Source organism: Erpetoichthys calabaricus, chromosome 16, assembly GCF_900747795.2.
Source record: "Erpetoichthys calabaricus chromosome 16, fErpCal1.3, whole genome shotgun sequence".
NCBI classification, from domain to species: domain Eukaryota; kingdom Metazoa; phylum Chordata; class Cladistia; order Polypteriformes; family Polypteridae; genus Erpetoichthys; species Erpetoichthys calabaricus.
Window position 1 is genome coordinate 5,516,010 of NC_041409.2, and position 21,220 is coordinate 5,537,229.

The 21,220-nt window shown below is 37.5% G+C and overlaps 1 protein-coding gene and 1 long non-coding RNA gene across 4 annotated transcripts in view; one reads left to right on the top strand and one right to left on the bottom strand.

Annotated features, from left to right (window-relative positions):
- LOC127526086 (uncharacterized) overlaps positions 1-21,220 on the top strand; it is a 289,571-nt gene that overhangs the window by 7,345 nt on the left and 261,006 nt on the right. The gene's annotated exons all lie outside the window — the stretch shown is intronic.
- The window catches only part of LOC127526081 (cholesterol 24-hydroxylase-like), a 191,937-nt gene continuing 174,921 nt past the window's right edge, over positions 4,205-21,220 (bottom strand). Inside the window, exons 10-15 of one of the 3 annotated variants that reach the window (XM_051920165.1) lie at positions 14,557-14,629; positions 13,199-13,283; positions 12,137-12,247; positions 11,902-11,990; positions 9,927-9,993; positions 4,205-5,339 (exon numbers count right to left, since the gene is read on the bottom strand). In XM_051920165.1, coding sequence (XP_051776125.1) covers positions 5,163-5,339; positions 9,927-9,993; positions 11,902-11,990; positions 12,137-12,247; positions 13,199-13,283; positions 14,557-14,629 — 602 coding nt within the window. In that variant the 3' untranslated portion in view covers positions 4,205-5,162. The remainder of the gene's footprint in view (positions 5,340-9,926; positions 9,994-11,901; positions 11,991-12,136; positions 12,248-13,198; positions 13,284-14,556; positions 14,630-21,220) is intronic. The other 2 variants (XM_051920167.1, XM_051920166.1) reach the window with 2 other exon arrangements.

The following is a 21,220-nucleotide window of genomic DNA, read 5'->3' on the forward strand; positions in this document are numbered from 1 at the left end:
TGTCAATGTTTTAATTTTCTGCTTTTGCTCATACATACATAGACCAATAGAATTTGTGACTTAAATATTGTTCTGTGGAAATCATTAGATACAGTTCCCTAGAAAACTAATTTGTCCATAAAACCCTACAGAAGCATTCATGTGTAAAAGAGGCTAAATGGAAAAATCTAACCAACAAGTAACCCCTGCCAGCCAGTTGCCCTTACACATATGCTTACCTGGATGAAATGTTGACATACAAAAATAACAGTATTATTCTGAAGGATGATAAATATGATAATGAAAGGGGTTTATTTTTTTGTGCTGTAAACTAGGCGTACAAAAACATTTTACAAATAGGAGTGATTGTTGTGCTATAAAGGATACGATATATTACACATTACTAGTGATGCAGTAAGTAAATATGCTGTGCTATAAAGGATACAATATATTACACATTTCTAGTGATAAGTAAATATTACCATTTGCGAAAATATTAACCCCTCTGGTGGAACCTTTTAACATAGGTTAGGAAGTATGTGAAATCCAAACTGTAAATGTAATTATATGTGAGCAGTTAAGTAGATAAACGGAGACTTTTTTTCTTTTCAACTACTGATCCATCTATACTCAGCAAGTATAGTCATTTAGCAGTTCTATTTCTTTCCTTAAAAATAGATTTACTTTTACTGAAAGGTCAAAGAGGACACAAGGTATTATAAGACAGAGACATGCACAGTGTATAAATATACTGGTAAACTGTATTTTTTTAGGGAATGAAGTTCTAATTATGTACAACTAATAACGACTATTTGGAAGAAGGGTCTCGTGTTTTGTCAGCTTATTAGAAAAATATTTAAAGTAATTGCACACAAAAAAGTAAATGAATAAATATTATTAAAATGTTTTCTAACTGTAAACACTTTAATATGTTTCTCTAGCAGGACTACTGTGAATTTCCCATTGGGATTAATAAAGTATCTATCTATCTATCTATCTATCAAAGTAAAACACCTATATAATATTTCATATTTACCCGTGCTTGACTACAATTCTGATTTGATGATTTGTCACTTACATATATAATAAGTGGAAAATTTCTTAAATAATGCATATCTACACCCAACATTAAATCACCAGTCTGTGATATGTTTTAAGATGCTGCATGCCCACCATTTCAGGGTATCCACAGAGTGACACACAGGCTGGAAGCCACTTATGTTGTTTATGGCGGTTACTTTACATCTCATTCACTGTGCTGTCAATATCCATCCTTAATGTCAATGATATTGGTTATCAACATCTACACACTTTTGTGTGTCTTAATAGTTAAAATTTGATTATAAAGACACAATTTGATTATTGATGGTTTTTTTTAAAAGATACATTTAATATCCAAGAACTTTTCTTCAGGGTCAAAGAAATATCAAGGGACCCGCTGATCATCTGTTGCAAACACCATATACTTAAAAATAGTAAGCTAAGTGGAAAGTGTGATGAATGTGCTAAATTAAATCATTGGGCTGGCTGCCATATTGTAGCAAAACAGTGTCAATCAAGACATTATTGTATTTGGTAGCAAACCAAAAAAATGTAATATATCATCTTTTAAAAAACATTTAGGAAGCAAAGTAACAAACTGGCTAGGACTATATATACTGTATAGCATATCCATAGACCAACATATTTAGATGCTGTTGGTGCTGCCATTTTTTACTGGAGACTGTTAATGGAAACAAAAACACTGGAGTGATTAAAACAAACCTAAAGCAAGGTAAAAAACGGTCTCATAAAACTGTACATAACATATGAACTTTATTATATAAAATAGACAAAATAAGCTGATTAAAACTAAAAGCAAATTGAAAACTTTCTTGAAACCAGTTTTAGTAGTGAAACAAATGACAAATGTAACATATACAAGCCTACTGTTCACAAATGGAAAGAAAAATATAGTAAATAAAAGATGATAATTTTTCTAATAATGTATTTATTCAAAATACTTAAAGTATTGCCATACAAAGCATATTAGCCCCTTTAACCCGTACATCTTAAGCATGCATTATTCATTCTCATTTGTATATTATTATCATTAGATACGGGGGTCTTCCCAGACTGTCTTAAGACTGCGGTAGTTAAACCCCTACTTAAGAAAAATAATCTCGATCCCTCTGCTCTTGAAAATTATAGACCCATCTCTAACCTGCCTTTCTTAAGTAAAATTCTAGAGAAGGCAGTCATTATACAGTTAAATGAGCACCTCAATAAACATGCTATTCTTGATAAATTTCAGTCCGGTTTTAGAACAAATCACAGCACAGAAACTGCACTCGTTAAAGTAGTAAATGATTTGCGGGTAAATGCAGACAGAGGCCATTTATCTGTTCTCATCCTCTTAGATCTGAGTGCCGCATTTGACACCATTGATCATAATATTCTTAAGAATCGCCTTAGTCAATGGGTGGGCCTCTCTGGCAGTGTCTTAAATTGGTTTGAATCCTACCTGGCAGGGAGAAAATTCTTTGTTAGTTGTGGTAATTATAACTCAAAGACACATGATATTCTATATGGTGTTCCACAAGGCTCTATCCTGGGTCCACTGCTCTTCTCAATCTACATGCTTCCATTAGGTCAGATTATCTCAGGGCACAACGTGAGCTACCACAGCTATGCTGATGACACACAGCTGTATTTATCAATAGCACCTGATGACCCCGAATCTCTTGATTCGCTAACACAATGTCTAACTTGTATCTCAGAATGGATGAATAGTAACTTTCTCAAATTAAATAAAGAAAAAAACGAAATCTTAGTGATTGGCAATAATGGATACAATGAGGCTATTAGAAATAAACTGGATGCATTAGGATTAAAAGTCAAATCGGAGGTAAAAAGCTTAGGGGTAACCGTTGATTGTAATCTGAATTTTAAATCGCATATTAATCAGATCACTAGGACAGCATTTTTTCACCTAAGAAACATAGCAAAAGTTAGACCTCTTATATCATCAAAAGATGCAGAGAAATTAGTTCATGCGTTTGTCTTCAGTCGGCTAGATTACTGTAACGCACTCCTCTCAGGACTACCCAAAAAAGACATCAATCGTTTGCAACGAGTGCAGAATGCAGCTGCTAGAATCCTTACCAGGAAAAGAAAATCCGAACACATTTCTCCAGTTTTGATGTCCCTACACTGGTTACCTGTGTCATTCAGAATTGACTTTAAAATTCTGCTTATGGTTTATAAAGCTTTAAATAATCTCGCCCCGGCTTATATATCGGAATGTCTGACACCTTATATTCCAAATCGCAACCTCAGATCCTCAACTGAGTGTCTCCTTAGAATTCCAAGAGCAAAACTTAAAAGAAGTGGTGAGGCGGCCTTCTGCTGTTATGCACCTAAAATCTGGAATAGCCTGCCAGTAGGAATTCGCCAGGCTAATACAGTGGAGCACTTTAAAAAACTACTGAAAACACATTATTTTAACATGGCATTCTCATAACTTCACTGTAATTTAATCCTGATACTCTGTATATCCAATTCATTATAATAACTATTCATTCAAAATCTGTACTAACCCCTAATCTCTCTTCTGTTTCCTTTACCGGTGTCCTGTTGGTGGTGGCGTGCGCCACCACCATCTACCCAAAGCACCATGATGTTCCAACAATGATGGATGGATTAAAAGCCAGAAGTCTGTATGACCATCAGCATCAAGTGACTCCGTGAAAAACCCGAACTACAAAGAGGACTATTTCATTTATGTTAGGTAGAATGCCCAGAGGGGACTGGGCGGTCTCGTGGCCTGGAACCCCTACAGATTTTATTTTTTTCTCCAGCCTTCTGGAGTTTTTTTTTTGTTTTTTCTGTCCACCCTTGGCCATCGGACCTTACTCCTTTCTATGTTAACTAATGTTGTCTTATTTTAATTTCTTATTTTGTCTTTTATTTTTCTTCTCTTCATTATGTAAAGCACTTTGAGCTACTTTTTATATGAAAATGTGCTATATAAATAAATATTGTTGTTGTTATTACTGCCGCACAAAAGCTGAGTTTAACAATTACTACGCTGACTTACACTAGGCCAAATTAACTTACAGCAAAAATGAAATACTTTAATGCTGCAGACATTAAAAATGCCATCTTTTAAAAAATTAACGTTGGGCCCAAAAGTATAAAAAAAACAAAACAAAAAAAAAAAAAACAAATAAAATCCAAGGTAAAAATGACAAAATAACATTTTTTATTGTTCGAAAGATAAGTTGGAATGTCTCATACAGGTAATACAGAAATTAAGAACAGATGGCAACATTATTTTTTAAACTTTTTGTTGTGATCCCTTTACACATTTTTAACAAATTCCTTTTGGAATACATAGGGGACAACACTTGCTATTTCAGATACAAAGGGGGTAACATATTCTCAACATCCCTGCATATTTACAAGTTTGGGTATAAAGTCTGGTGGGGTAACTGTTAAAACTTTAAAAGCAAGAGATGTGTTAGGTAGCCTTTAGCTATGGATGTCATGTTCATGTACCTCATCTTGTTATATCTTCACCACAAGTGAGCATACATCAAGTGTAATGCAGTCATATCTCATATATTACCATTCACGTAACCAAATATTCAAGGAATAATGATATGAACAATGTTGAAATGTCCCAGTTCCTGGCTTAGTATACCAGATGAGTGACTGGGGCTAAGAAATGAAGAGAGGCACTGAGAGTCAGAGTGAAAGAGGAACACACGATTAACTTTCATATTTTAACTGGTGTGGAATCTATTTATTGATGTCTGATTTTAACTTCCACAGAGCACTCGTAGTTTTACTGAAATGTTTATTTATTGAAAAAAGAATCTGCACTGCACTTTGTTGGATACAATACACTTTACACTCTCTCTTGTTGATTTGTGTCATCATTCGCCCTACTCCATCTCAGTGTATGACTTATCGATGACCCAAGTTCAAGGACAGGCTGCAGGAAAACCATGCATCACATGAAGGTGTTAGGTTTAATAAAAAAACTAACGTTAACATCTCAAACACCTCCATTTCAGGAAACAGAAAAATATGAATCACATTAATTAAGTCAGACAATACAAGCATAATAGTTAACTAAATCACATTAATTAAGTCAGATTACTACAGAATTGGGTCACTGCACATGGTTGGCTGTTATTTCACTTTCCAGCACTTAAGTCCTTTTTCATTTGCTTTCCACCTCTTGGCCAGACTGTGCAGACTACTCCATCCTTTGTCTTTAGGGTGCCCAAGTCCATCATTTCATACGTTTGACCAGGAACCAGTTTAAATTCATACCTCTGAAGCAGCTTTGCCAATACTGTTTTTGCCTCCATCTGTTAGTTGAAAAAAGGAGTTTTCAGGGTTAGAAAACAATACAAGAAGCAAAGGAACATAGTAAACGCCTTTTTGCTAAACATGATAAAGCCTAAATTAATTTTCCTTCTGAATTATTTCTATCAGTTGCTTGTTGCTTTTTTCCCTCTCTGTCTCAAATCAAAGGGGTCAGTCTGTTTGATCCGGAGGCTCTCGTTCAAAGAGATGAGGCCTGGTTCCTGACACACTTGGCAGCTGAAGCACTGCTTGCCTTTATCTTTTATCCCAGACTATATCCTGGTCATAATATGCAAAACCAATCTTTGTGCACGGTATGTTTTGTGTAGAAGTTTCTCGGACTGAGCAAAGGAATGATTCGAAACAGTGTCTTTAAAGAGCACCCTGTATTTATTTGACAAATGTTTCTGCTGCTCTTTTAGAAAATTAACAATTGTTAATTTTTAGAATGGAAACCCTGACAACTATTACATGCAATATTAACAACAGGAACTGACAGCAGTAAGCGCACTGCATTACAGCAACAACAATCAGCCTAGTGTCGTATTCCAAAGATGTCTTGGTATTACTTTAGGCATCCATGATAAACAGTTAGTAATAGTCTAAAACATCTTTTATTAATAACCAGACAAAGAGCCCATTTCGACAACGTAAGATGAAACGAGTACGAGTGGAATAGTAATAAGTATAAGCACCACAAACCTGATATAGGTGTATTGAATGAATGCATAATTAGGCCTCGAGCTGTAGTCGAAATCGCCTTTCAGGACGCTAGAGCTTTAATTGAAGTCGCCTTTCTCTTTGAATTTTTGCGGCCGTAAATCCACCACCTGCCACGATGTTGGGGTTGGATGTCGGTCGAAGTCGCCTTTCTCTTTGAATTTTCGTGGCCGTAAATCCGCCGTCTGCCGCGATGTCGGTCTCGTAAGGTTTTTCGGGCAGCTGCGCAGAAGGCGACTGCGCATTCGGCTTCGGACGGACGTGAGTGAGTGAGTGAGTAGGCTGGCGAATTATATATAAGACTAGTCATTTAGCCTGTTACAATAACGGGCACTAGAACAGTAGTGCATAAACATTAGTAGGAACAGTCTATATTAAATGGCAAGGGACTTTGACCTCATTCTTTTTGTTGGTCGTATTTTTCTTTCTTTCAGCCTTTCTTTTGTTGATGTTTACTTGCTGAGCTGACCGTTCTTCGTGGGCTGCCGCCGTGTATTGTGTGTCTTTAATTTTCTGTGACAGTAATACTGTCTTGTACGGCTCTATTCAATAAGGGCGCGCACAAAAAGGCGAGCCTCAAAATGGCGACCTCAATTGAGCGCGACGAATAAAGGCGTTTGTAGATAATTTAGTTCAAATGGCTCTGGAATATGTGAGCAGCAACAAAGGTGCAGATCTTTATTTACACACGCCTTTATTTGCTGCGCCCAATTGAGGTCGCCCTTTTCAGGCTCGCCTTTCTGTGCGCGCTCTTATTGAAGGATGCCTGTGCGCGCCCATATTGAAGCATACCGTCTTGTACGTCCGCTGGCTTGTACGTCCGCTGGCTTGTACGTCCGTAATATACCTTTAATTTTCTCTGGCGGTAATACAGGTGTGTGCGTCGGTAATATGCCTTTAATCTCCTCTGACAGTAATACTGGCTTGTATGTGGCTGTAATATGTGTCACTGTATTGTGTACCTTTAATTACTGCTGGTTTGTATTTCCGTAAAATGCCTCTAACTTTCTCTGACAGTAATATCGCGCATCGCACCGTACCCCGCGTATGCGCACTTCACCAGAAGACACCCACACACGGACACCTGGACGCACAAAGGGATTTTATATATATAGATGCCACTACCAATATTAAATTATTGGAAGTAGTAAGAATGTTAACATTTTCTTATGTCATTTATAAAAATTTCTGTCAAGTTAAAAAGGCTTATGTTTTATGACATGCATACTATCTCAAGCTATAAAGTATGACTTATTTATATACAGTATAGCAGTTGGTACAGAAAAAACATATGTTACTTTGTGTGCATCATAAGTGATTATGGTATCTGCTCAACTGACTTATTAATTTTAGAGAACAACTTCAAACACTGCTGAAAGAAATCCTGTCCTTTAAGTAAGGATGCATCCAACCCTGAGACTTCCCTGCACTACCAAGGTCAGAAACAGTTTACATTCTCAAACAGTTTGTGCTGTGAATAATTAAATGCATCTTACCTGACTGACTACTACATTGTACTAGTAGGAATAGTAGACATGGGAACTTAATTATAATCAAATAACGCTAAGTGAGTTCTTCAGATTGGCCTTTTTGTCCTGTGTCATTTTGTTACCATACCACACAGTGACGCCAATGGTCAAGATATTTCCTATGGTGCAGCAGTAAAAGTTCAGTTATTCCAGTATATGTAACCTTGTAATTGACAGTAAATACGACGGTGCCAAGTTTTGTGCATTAATGATTCATGCCGCTTCTTGCTTTCATGTTTCTTCTCCAATGACAGACTGTAAAGCTTTGTGTGGGTCTGTATTGTTGTTATACTGCCACCTCTTTAAGAATAGCACTGTCTGGCCTACATACTGATAAAAGTTTATGGCTGCATAGAATATACTGTGAGATCATGAGACTTCTGCCTTCTAATTCAAAACGAGATGATTTAGGTGCAGTTGGACAAATTCTGAACGATAATAAAACACTTCACCAGTACAGTATATAAAATAAGTATTTATAAACATGTAAGAAGTATATTCTATTGCATGCTTTATACATTCATATATATTGTTTTAGAAAAAAAAGTGTTAAAAAACAATTGGTGATATTTAATAACCTGAGATATAATGAATGTTACATAAATATTAAAACCCTTCTAGCGTGATGTACAAAAATGAAAAATAAGGTGATTTTTTATGAGTCAAATTTTTTATCATTAAAAGCTTATATTAGCTGCTTATAATGCATATCTAAACTATATCTTTACAAATGCTTTCATGTACGAGATTTGCATAAATCCTGCAAAGAACTGCCATGTTTATCAGTGGCTGTAAAATGAGAAGTGTGCCTGTTTTTTATATTTTATGTACAACATTCCTTGATGAAATTTTACACCATGACCTAAAATTTCCATTCATCTTTAAAAATGATTCTGGAAGATGGGTCTTATGATGCAGACACTGTAAAATTTGGAGGAGCAGACAAATATAGTGAATTAAGCAGGGTTTTATAGAATCCATTTTGTCATTGACCCATCTCTATCCAGATAAGTATTAAACATTAAAGAGCGAGAGTAGTAGATGTAGAATTGCAATAAACAATTGACTATGCCTTGCTCTATTAACATTTGTAACATATTGCATCACCATAGGCCACGGGTGTCGAACTCCAGGCCTGGAGGGCCGCTGTGGCTGCAGATTTTCATTCTAACCCTTTTCCTAATCAGTGACCAGATTTCACTGCTAATTACGTTTTATTTCCTTCATTTTAATAGCCCTGTTTTTAAGGATTCAGTGTTCTCAATTGATTCCTTTCTTCATTAAATGAAAGCCAAACAGAAATGAGACGTGAAACAAGCCAACAGATGACCAGCTAAATTGGGGCTTCAAACTCCAACCAATTTCACTCTGACTAATCTCTTAATGAGAAGCCGATTCTTACTGCTAATTAATCTCGTTATTTAATTCCATGGCTTGTTGCTGCTCTCATTCTGCCACAGCAGACATTTCCATAACTGTTGATTTTCTGTTTTTTCTAAGAACACCAATGTCAAAATGTTTGGTGACCTGAGAAATCAACCTTACTGAGACCTTCACCTTTCTTTACTTTTAGATATTGTGTGATGGGCATGTGGTGGCTCATTTTGTGTCTCATTATTGTTTGGCTGCTAGTTAAGGAAAAAGAGACAACTAAGGGCCTATGTCAAGTTAATTAAAATTAAGGCAAAAGAAGTTAATTGGCAGCCAAAACTGGTGACTAATTAAGAAGATGGTTAGAATGAAAACCTGCAGCCACTATGGCCTTCCAGGACTGGAGTTCGACACCCGTGCCATAGAGGTTCTCACTTCTGCTGAATGAGTTTTACAGTCCCAGGGTGGTCTGGGTTAGTCAAGCAAGTGTTTGTGGGCCTGTACAAGGTAACACACATTTCAGGGTCCTTAAGTGTCAGTCGCAGTCAGATAGAGCCTAGCCTGTTTTATTGTTAAATTGCAAACTCCTGCTAGGTTTGAATGGACTAACATTAAATGTAATATTGAACAAATACCTACATATTGTATTGTACATTAAATTGGATGAACTGGAATATGACAACGATCTCTGAATACTTGAGGCTACATACTTGAGATCTAAAATTTGAGAAGTACAGAGATCTGTTTTTTTTTTATTTAATACAACAATAACAGATGTGACTTTTCAAAGGAAGTGATTCCTAATAATACCCCAAGTCAATGTTATTATTCATAAATAGTATAATTATTCCTCCCACTAATGATTTAGTACATGTCTTTGGGGAATTTGAAGTAAATGTTTTGTCCACTTCAATCATTCAATCATGGCTGTCTCTCCTGAGCAGCCCAAGTCTTTTTCTTTTGTCTCACCTGTGAGAATACTTGTCCAATGCATGAGCGATGACCCAGTGAAAAAGGGAAATAAGAAAAATATGGCCTGCAATTACAAATAAAAACAACAGAGAGTAAGAGAGATTATTTAAAATGAACATCCAGCACTTACAGTAGATCTCTTATTAGGCAGATCACAACATCCATCATTTGATCCATTTCATGAATCTGCTTATTTCAGTTTAAGGTAGTTAGTTACCTGTGTCAGCAGCATCACATGCATGATCATGGGGGTCTTCCCGGGCGGGGCACTAATCCAGTAGGGGGCACACTCACATGCACTTATATGGGGTCAGTTTAAAGTTCCAAAACAATCTAGTCTGCCTTGCTAGGAGATGTAGGTGGGAAAGGGGAATATTTCAGCAAAACAGACACACACATGAGGAGGCACTGAACAGGCATTTGAACCCAGGGCTCTGTTCTCTTGAATCAGTAATGGTAATCAGTGTGCCACTACAACAACCAAACACTAAATCTTTAAAGGAAAAAAATGAAAGGAAAAAAAAAACGATTTCCATGTAATCCTGCAGTTCTATGTGACACAGACCTGGGTGATATTAAATGTTAGATTCACTGTAATAGACTAGTTTACAGATTTAAATTGATTTACAAAAAATAAAGTTCAGTGTCTGTGGGTGGCCCAATGTCCTTTACCCCTTTGTTAACATTTTGTAAAATAAAGGTTAATAAAGTAAAGCTCAGTGTGCAAAGAAAAGACTTTAATGGGGAATATGATATGCTGTACATCTAGTTCCTAAGATAATATCTAATATCTTAATGTTTATATAAATGAGTCCGTCCTCACAGATTGCTAACTGCCTAGTGTAGACCACATGGCCTGGGATTCATTCAAATACCCTGAGGATGATGGGGACTACTTGCAACAAAAAAAGAAATAAAGCATGCTGATAGTGTGCCTAAGACTAGGGTCATTTCATGTAGCATCTTTCTATATTAAAAAAAGTCACATCACAAGCATGGGTACATAGTGCAGCTGTTTGTGTTCCAGTTTAAACTCTTTTAACAAAATGCATTCTGTGTATGCATTAACGCACACTAAGGAGAAGTGGTCGGATCATCTGCTGGCTTGCTGGGCGTCGATCATTTAAAAGCCTGTACAGCAGCTGTCCTTTTGCTACTTTGCGTCTCTGCTGCTCGCATTGTGAAGGGGGAGCTAAATGCACGCTAAGGAGAAGCGGTCAGATCATCTGCTGTCAAGCTGCGTGTTCTGCTTGTCGTTGTTTTAAGAGCTGGGAGCACGTGAAGCGTGTCTGCCAAAAGCATTCCAACAACTGCTAGGTTAGATGTCCGTGAACTTGTTTAAAATGTTGTTTCACTGCCTTGTCTCGCATGTCGTTAAAGTGTCTCTTGCGAGACTTCAAATTGTCTTTCGAGAAGATCACGTCTCGTCTCCCTAGTCTCCCTCCCAAGATTTTTTTTATAATAAAGAGATAAGCAATGTTAATAAGCTACCTTTAAATAATGTGAGATCTAAAGTGAGTTTTAAAATAATGGTAACTGTTAACAATGTTAACATTTTCCAGACAATTTTAAATGGTTCTTTACATTTTTAAAAACTGTGGTATTTTTAAGATTCTAGAATTTAAAAGGGTCCAAAAAATATACATTTTGTAAGATTTTAAAATTTAAAAGAGAACCCACTCTTCATTTCAATCCTGAACATTCCTTCTAACCTCTCATCCATCCATACCTACTCAGTCAAGTACGTATGGCTCAAGGAGCTTACTCATTCTGCTAGATGATGTGTACAAAAACACGTGCATGCAAATAACAGAGTAATTCCCTGACTTGGCAGGATGTCTTTGTCTAATTGTGATACGTATGATGCAGAAACAATATTACATTTTAATTATGTCCAAATAACTGAACCTATTAATTTTCAGACTATAGCCCTGATTTCATATTGTTACATAAAACTGCAGGTAAAACTTACTTTGGTGCATCAGGATGAAATCGTTCAGGGTCAAACTTCAGTGGATCTTTGAAAAACTTCTCCATCCTTCCCATGGCGTAGGTGTTTAACTATGTGAATGTACACTTATAAGAATTTAAAGTCACAAAACTACTGTATAACATTATTTTTTTGCAAACTTTCCTTAGACTGTTGAAGCACTGACTGTTATAATATAACATGAGACATGGACTGTGCTCCTTTCTGGTACACTTACCATTACAGGCACTTTTCCTGGAATTTTTATTCCCTCAATAACATAATCTTCATGAATCCATCGGGATGTCCCTGGGGCTGGAGGGTACAATCTAAGTGATTCCTTTAAAACCTGAAATAATTCAAAAGAACTGATTTCGTGTTCAGAGCAGCATGAGCCTTCTGAACTAACCTCAGGCTGGTGTATTACCGTACAAGCAACTCTTAAAAGTAAAATAAAGTCAAAATCGTGTGTTATCACACATCTGTGTACACTACATGCATTAAAAGAACCAAAAAAAATTATGAGCAAGTTAGAAAGAATTTATTTTACTTTCTTAACTCCAAACGTCCTGGATTTGAAACTTATCTTATCTCATTCTGTGAGATATCTTGTCTTATCATTTTATATCTTATCTTATCTTATCTTATCTTATCTCATCTTATCTTATTCCATCTTATCTCATTCTGTGTATTGCTCTGCTGGGGTGAAGTTGAACAGTTGAACTGTCATTTAAGCCCACAACTAATTACTTTAACACATTTCTGTTAAGTTTAGTTAAATGACGCTTGTGTTTAGCAAATGAACACAAAAGCTAAAACTGAAAACTTTTATTCTTTTCTATTTCCATCAACCTGTACAATTTGGTGTGCTGGTCAGGATTAACCCAATTAGAATAATTTTTTAAATATCCTTTTGTTATTAGAAAGTGCTGTGTAAATCAGATCCCATGCAGGTATTCTAGCTGCAATATGCAGTTGTCAGTTCAAGAGAAGCATTTATCTGTCTAGCTGACTTTGGCTTTCCAGGTCATTGTCACCAGAAGTCATAGTCTAACCCGCAGGATTAAGGTAGAAAATCTTAATGGTGAAATTTATTTACGCCATTTAATCTGACTGTAGACAATGTAAGAAAATTAGCCTGCTGAAGACACCATGATAAGCATGAGAAAACATATCAGCGCTACACAGAAGCCACGCCAATCCACAATCAAACCTGGCACCCAGGGTTACTGATTTGTAATCGGTCTGAAAGAGACAAGAGACATTAGAGACAATGTATCACTGTATTAATAGATCTTACTTGAGATGTGTAGGTTAATTTATTAAGATCTTCATAATCAACATCCCTCTTAGAACCAATGACTTCATCAACTTCAGCTCTGAGTCTGAAAGCAAGAAAAATCTTAATTGGATTTGCTGTACTTGTCAAATGAGTTTTATCCAACCTTTTTTGCCTACTTTTTAAAATTAAGCCCTGCAGAAATTCAAAGCCAATGCTGGCCTCGACGATTCCAAAGTGGAAGCCAAACAAGCATTACCCACCATTCTATTGCAGCCATAGTCAATTTCTGGCACACAACTGCTCTCACTAGGGTCTGTGAACTGAAGAATCAACCGGAAGTTCTTGGTAGAACATGGCTATTACCTACAAGTTCTATACAGATGACACCCCAGCCTTTAAAAGAACTCGGGTTCAGACACTGTGACATGGCAGCATTATATGATGTGCTATGTTTACTGCCCACCCACAAGGCACAAGTTCAGTTTTTGACAAGTGTGGTTATTATTCATGTTTTTATGTAAACTATGTCATTATAGTACTGTGAGCAACAAGAGTGTCTGCCCATGAAAAGTGAGAAGTTATTGGTTGTTTTATAGTAGACTCTAGCAGTTTGTCAGCTACAGTACAAGCCAACCATATGTGCCAATGGAGGTGCACAATGCAGTCCCTCAGTGCCAGCTCACTAACATGAAAAGATGAGCCAAATGACTGCTTTGCCACCCCTGTAAAGTGCAGGTGGCTGTGCACACCTTGGTAGGTATCCAAATCTGGGCAAGCCAACTTTAAAACAGTGTAAAAATAGTGCTGGCGATAAAGAAAGTAGGAAGGTATCTCAAAAGGAACAAGATAAAAGCAAATCCAAAAATAAAACATCACCAAACACACAGAGGAGCTCAAACAGACACTTGACCGTGACACTGTAATAAGACCTAGAGTCAGGCTCCCTCTTCTATTTTCTGTGGCCTTAGCATCACATATTTGAATATTATTAGTATCACATATTATATCACTGAAACATATTTAACTTTGTACAGCAACAGTTGCTAACAGGGGGATGCAAAAAAATATACCAGGAAAAAGGAAAGACTGGGGGTGGACTCCAGGTGCACTCACAACACCTAAATTTACACATTGATTCTAGTCTTCTCTTTTATAAAAGGACTTCACGGACAAAGATAGGGGTATCAAATTCAATTTTACTATTTCCTCTTATAGTGAAACAATTTCTTAATAATGATGTGCACTTCCACTTTCACATTCATATACAGCTAATGCAGAACCCATCCATCCACGCATCATATAGAGGCCTACTAGGACCCTGAGTCTCAGTGCATAAATATTCACAATTTAGTTAAGTAACACAGAACTTCACTTACTTTTCTAATATCTCCGGTTGCCTTGTAAGCTCCAGAACTGTGAAAGCCAATTGGTTAGCAGTTGTTTCCTGACCTACATTCAAAAAAAGTTATAAATACAAGTAAAAAATACACATTTTTATGAATTCAGTCTTACTAGACAGAGTGTTCATCTACACAGGGCATGCCAGGTAAACCAACTGCTCACCATTCTGAGGCATTAAAGTGAAGCAAAACCTTAATTGTCATAAGTGTATTAATTGCATGGATTTTGATTTGGAGAAGCTCATGAAATAAAACATAGAGACAACACACATCATCTTTTCCCAACAGCCCAACCAAGCAACCAATTGAACACAAATAATAATAATAATAATACATTTTATTTATATAGCGCCTTTCTCATGCTCAAGGCACTTCACAGAATTTAAGAAAGAACGGCAGGGTATACAGTATATAGTATTGTACTAAACCAGATAAATAAAGATAGTAAATTCAGAGAAAAGCCTAACAGACAACATAATTGATGGTCTCGCACACACACCTGAGCATCTTGACATTGAGGTAAACTGAGAGAAGGGTAATAAAGTCAAGTAGAGCTAAAAGCCTTCCTGAACAGATGAGTTTTGAGTTGTTTTTTAAAAGAATTCATGGAGTCGGCTGACCTGAATTTCTGTAGGTCATTCCAGAGTCTGGGCGCTATATAGCTGGAGGCCCTGCTGTCACCCATGGAGTGTAGATTAGTGTGGGGCACAACAACATTTCCAGAATCAGAGGATCTTAGTGGGCGGACAGGCACATAGTGATTGAGAAGGTCACTGATGTAGTTTGGCGTGAGGTTGTTTAAGGATTTGTAGGTTATTAGTAGGATTTTATATTCGATTCTGTAAGACACAGGAAGCCAGTGAAGGCGGAGCAGGATGGGTGTGATGTGCTCGCTGTTGCTGGTCCATGTAAGGACTCTTGCAGCCAAGTTTTGAATAAGTTGGAGCTGTGATATGAGATTAGAAGGGGCACCTGCCAGTAGGGAATTACAATAATCGATGCGGGATGTGATAAAAGCATGTATGAGTTTCTCAGCATTAGAAAACAAGAGGAAGGAGCGAACATGGGATATGTTACAGAGGTGAAAGTAAGAAAGTCTCTTAATGTGGTTTATGTTTGCGGAATAAGAAAGGGAGGAATCAAAAATGACACCAAGATTCTTTGCAGTAGAGGCAGGTCTGATGAGATCACCACCAAGATGGACTGGGAAGGAGCTCATTTTATTAAGTTGCACTTTAGTCCCAATTTGCAAGAGTTCAGATGTGTTGCAATTTAACTTTAAAGAGTTCTGTTCCATCCAGGTATTAATTTCACTGAGGCAAGTTGTGAGCTGAGAAAGCTCTGATGAAATTCCACTTTTAACACTGAAATAGAGTTGAGTATCATCTGCATAAAAATGATAACCCAGTCCAAAGCTACGAATAATATGGCCAAGGGGAATCATATAAATATAAAAGAGAAGAGGGCTGAGGACAGAGCCTTGAGGAGCTCCTTGTGTGACTAGCGCTGTGCTGGATCTGCTGTTGCCAAGACTAACAAACTCTTGCCTATAGTCAGATAGGACTTGAACCACTGGAGGGCAGTGCCAGAGATACCCAGCATGTTCTCCATTCTGGACAGTAGACTGTCAGACATGACATAACACTCTGACATTTTCATTAGATTATTGCAGAAGACTCTTAAGGCCACCTGCTCATGTATCTCACAACCCGAGTGCAACATTCAACAAAAAAACAAATCCATTTTTGTGACACACGTCTGGTGCAGACACTCTCAACCCCTCCATTCACACCCAAAACTAGAGCCTCACCTATTCCCTGTTACCTTTTGTGTTGTGCTATCTTTGCGTTGACCTACTCTTGCTCATTTAAACAGCATTCTGCTATTATCGTTTTTATACTGTGTGCATTCATTATCCTCTTCACACAGTACTTCAGTACATTGCTTCAAATTAAATTAATAATGGCTTTGTAATACTTTCTAGGATAATGATGGGTGTGTGAAAAATCATTAATTGAACCATGTGAATTAGTCATTGACGATGCAATGGCATTACACAAAGCTTAAATGTGCTTTTACAAAATACCCATTTCATTTATATAACATAAATCATTTCAGTGGTGTGGTGAGAGATTGGAGCTTAGCAGCACTGAGCACATGGCAGGAAATAGGACTGGACCGGTCACCAGTACATAACAGGACCCACGTAGGCACACTTGGCCAAAATGGGCATGTGTGAGGAAAAACGTTTTGCATGTGGGAAGGTATGGCACAGTATACTTTAGTATCTCTTGCAAGATGGTAGGACAAAAGTTCAGCTGCTAGGTTATGTGAAGTCTGAGGTAAGGAAGAGTATTTTCTTCAGGCATCTCACGAAGACTCTGCATGAATGGGAGCATGTGACCAGTGGTAAGTGGGCTGTTGTGACCAACTGCAGCAGGATCTTGTGGTCTGCCACAGGTCGTTGCCATAACAGATTGTGACACAGACAGAAAATGTGCACCTGTAGAAGTTACTGAGGAATGATCTTTGTAAACATGGCTAAGACTTTTAATAAAACTTGATAGATACAGATAAATACTGTGCCAGCTTGTACGGCCGAGATGAAGACACAGCTTCAGTAAAAAGCTTAACCTTCACCCTGTGAGGTGTCTCAACATTGCTGGTAATCAGAGCCAAGCACACACACCCTAATATTGTTACAAGATCTTCTTAAAATGAAAATAAGATACCAATTGAATGTACAACACCCCTAAATTAACACAGTCCTGGTCTATGAATGGAGCTGAAATGGAGAAAGAAAGGAGAGAGCTGCAAGGATAGGCCAAAGCAGGTACAGTCTCAAGAGAAAAGGAAAAGAAGGAATGGAGGTCATCAAAACACCCAAACACCCATAAACAACAACCTCACCTTCTTTTCTGTTCTGTCTATCCTTCCTAAAAATGTGTATCTCTCTACATTATACACATCCCCATCTTAATTTAGCCAGGTTTCTTTTATTGCTATAATGTCATAATTATGCTACATTGTATGCAATTCCAACTCACTTGTTTTATTTTAATATTTCTAGCATTAAGACAAGCTATTTTTAATGTGTTACTCATTTTACTTTTACAATTAAACGTTGGGTTAGAATTTACATTTTTATTGTTACACTATTGTACAGTTCTAAACCGGGCATGTCCTAAACTCCCTGCTCAGCCATTTAAGCAATCTTCAACTAACCTACTCATATGCCCCCAACACATGGGTACCCCTCTATTTCAGATGTAACCCATTGCAATGGAACAGGTCTCATCTGTTCCAAAAGAAGTCCCAATGCTCCATAAGCCTATACCCTCCTACCCTGCACCAAGGTTTGGTCCACGCGTTAAGCCTTCTAATCTACTCAGTCTTACCTGGACTGGCGCGTGGCACAGGCAGAACTTGGGATTGGAGGTACTTGTCCAAAGTAAGAGATGAAGTATATTCCCAAAACATGAAAAATTCATCCACATTTAGAAAAATTCCTTTTCCTCTTGCACAGTATGTCCAGGTATGTAACTATGTTATGAAACCGCAAGTCTGACAAACAGCCACAGTCGAGCCAAGTCTGTAATATCTCACATCTTGTCCGACTGAATTGCAAATTTACAACTTTAGTTCTACCAAAGATTTGCTCAAACTGGTCATTACTAATTTTCAAAATTCTTTTGGCAACCATATCATTTGAAAGAGGAGTTTTACATTATCTGCATACATTTTTCTAGGAATAGTTTTGGTTATTTGAACCACAGTTGGAAAAACAATACGCTGGACATGCATGTTTTTTTAGCTCTTACAATTAGGTATGACACTTCATAAAATGCATTTTCCTGCATAGTTACACATTTTTCAAAAATCTCCATTGGCTTACTTGAGTCGGCTGCATGTCTGGTATGGAGATGTCTTTTTAATCTTGCAGGCTTCATAATTTCATTTGACGAAAATTTGTTACAAATTGCTGCTCATCATGATTACAGTTAAAAGTAAATCTACACTGCAAAGACAATTCATCGTAATTCATCTTTTCTGTATGTGCTGGTGCAATTTTAATTGTTTCTCGGGTACACTTTGATCTATCGCAGTGGCATCTCATTTATAAATGTAAGCATTTGTCCATTAAAAGATTTTTATGAAACATTAATTATTTTAAATGTTCAGAATACTGTATATAAAAGTTTTAACTTTGCTCCACACTACCGTATACCTAGAGATGTGCTCATACACTGTACAACTGCCAAAGGAAATGAGAAATCGGTGGCTTATTTCTTTGATTTCATGGGTGTCAAATGAAGAAGATGCATCGACAAATGAACGTTCGGGTCATCGTGTAGTTCTACCCACACCTTACTACCGAATGGCAGTGCATGAGCAAACCGCTAATAGCGCGTGCTTATAGTTGCCTGTTTAGTTTCAACAAACATTGTTAGTCCCTCAGTCAGCCTTATCAAAGTTTTTATTTGTTCCACATTCTCTGTGACCCCCCCATCCCCCCCAAAGCTTTCTGTGACCCTCTCTAGTTTAAGAAGTACTGAATCAGAAGACACAGGGCCAGTGGACCAAAGTGTGACTCTTAGTTGTAACATGACATGCTCAGTTTTTCATAGTTAATTGAACCTAAATAGCACTGAAAACAATTCCTTCAGGTTTTATGCACAGGTCTGCAGTGTAACAAACAGTGGTGGCGATTTGGAATATAAAGCACACACCTTGTGGCAGACGGCTAGGGACCTTGCCCCTCCGGGATGCCTGGATCAGGGAAAGACCGGGAAAGGGGCAATATCTGCCCTGGAAGCAAGAGGGTGGCCCCCCTGATTTCCATCAAGGGCTGCCTGGATGGTTCCTGAGCCTTGGAGGACAGCACTTCCGCCACACCAGGAAGTTGTGCCGGAAGACCATCACCAAGCACCTGGAGCACATCTGGGGCATGATAAAAGGGGCTGCCTCACTCCATTCGAGGAGACGGAGTCGGGAGGAGGAAGACGGAGCTTGCGAGACAGGAGTGGAGGTGGCCGAAGAGAGATAGAGACTGAGGAGCAGTGTGTGAGAGCGTGGAACCAACTGTAAATAGTTCTATAAATAAACCCGTGTGTTTTGGACATTGGTGTCGTGTCTGTCTGTGGCCGGGCTACTTTTACACCTACAATGCACTTCACGTTTTGACTCAGTTGCTGCAATGTACCACTTCTCAGCCTTGAGAAAAGAACCAATAGCTTATATTTTTTATTCAAACAACTTTTGGTTGATCCATTTAAAAGAAATGTGCCTGTGAGCAATTTTATATGTTTCTTTTCTGTTAAACTACTCTAAAACATCACAATAAATTAGAGACGACTGCTTCCTTTCACTGGAAATGTTTCTTACACAAATGCATCATTCAGACTCTGCAAAAATTTTCAGATATTGCTGGATGAGACTTCCTGTACCTATTTAAATTGTAATCTCATTTTTATTGTAAACTCACATACTCAAAAAGAAACATTTTAAAGACAAAATGAGTCGTCAGCATCTTAAAGTCAGAAAATACAATTTGCTATTGCTGTAATTATCTGTACGTTTGGACTGTGATCTTCCTAATTCCACTACCGAGTACATACTGTAACTGCCTTCTCACTGGTCTCTCCCTGCACACCACATTTTCTAAATAAAAATGATAACACAGTGAAAGAAATATTTGAAAATAAAGGCTAAACAACATACTAGGGATGTGGGCACATATTAGTAATAAGTTGTATCAGGATGGTATCAGGGAATGCATTTCAAATATCATGAAATAGATGTATTTTCTGATATCTATAATTCTTTTGCAATATCTTAAATGCATTTCCAGATTGATGTCCGTATTGAAAAAGTTAAAGAAAGTTCTCAGTCATTTCTTAAGTAACCACCAGAACAATGGACAGATGGTCCAATCCTTGATGAATTTTGCAAACTGTTGGCACACATGACAGTAGTGAATGACGCATTCAAAAGAGCAATAAATCTCACTGAAAAGTACAGTGACATACTGACGAAGGACGATGAGTAGGAGCAGTTTATTCTTCGACTGGTCGCAAACCATCACAAGAATTTTCCATCTTCATCAAAGACGATGCAGCCCTTGAAGTGTGGAACAGTTGTCTGCTGTTCAGTTCAGATGAAATAACAACTGCAAAATGGACTGACCTCTATACGTGCAACTTAAAATCCATTCAGATTTTAATAATACATTTTATTTATACAAGGTGCCTTTCTAAGAACTCAAGGACACCGAACAAACAATAAATAAAAAAAACACATTATACACAACTTAAAACATCAGAAAATACAGAAAATATAAAAATTAACATGAAACAAAGCCACTGTAATCATAGAGAAAAAGCCATTTTAAACAGATGGGTTTTAAGTTTACATTTGAAGGTTGAAAATAATTTGACATTCTAAGCTCAGTAGATAGTGAGTTCCAGGACGGCTGAATGCTCCGCTCCCCATGGTGGTCAGATGGGCAAGAGGGACGGTCAGGTGGATGGAGGAAGAGGATCTGAGGTTACGGGAGGCAATGGCAATTTGAAGAATGTTGGAGAGATATGGAGGGGTGAGGTTATGAATGGCCTTAAATGTTAACAGCAGAATTTTAAAA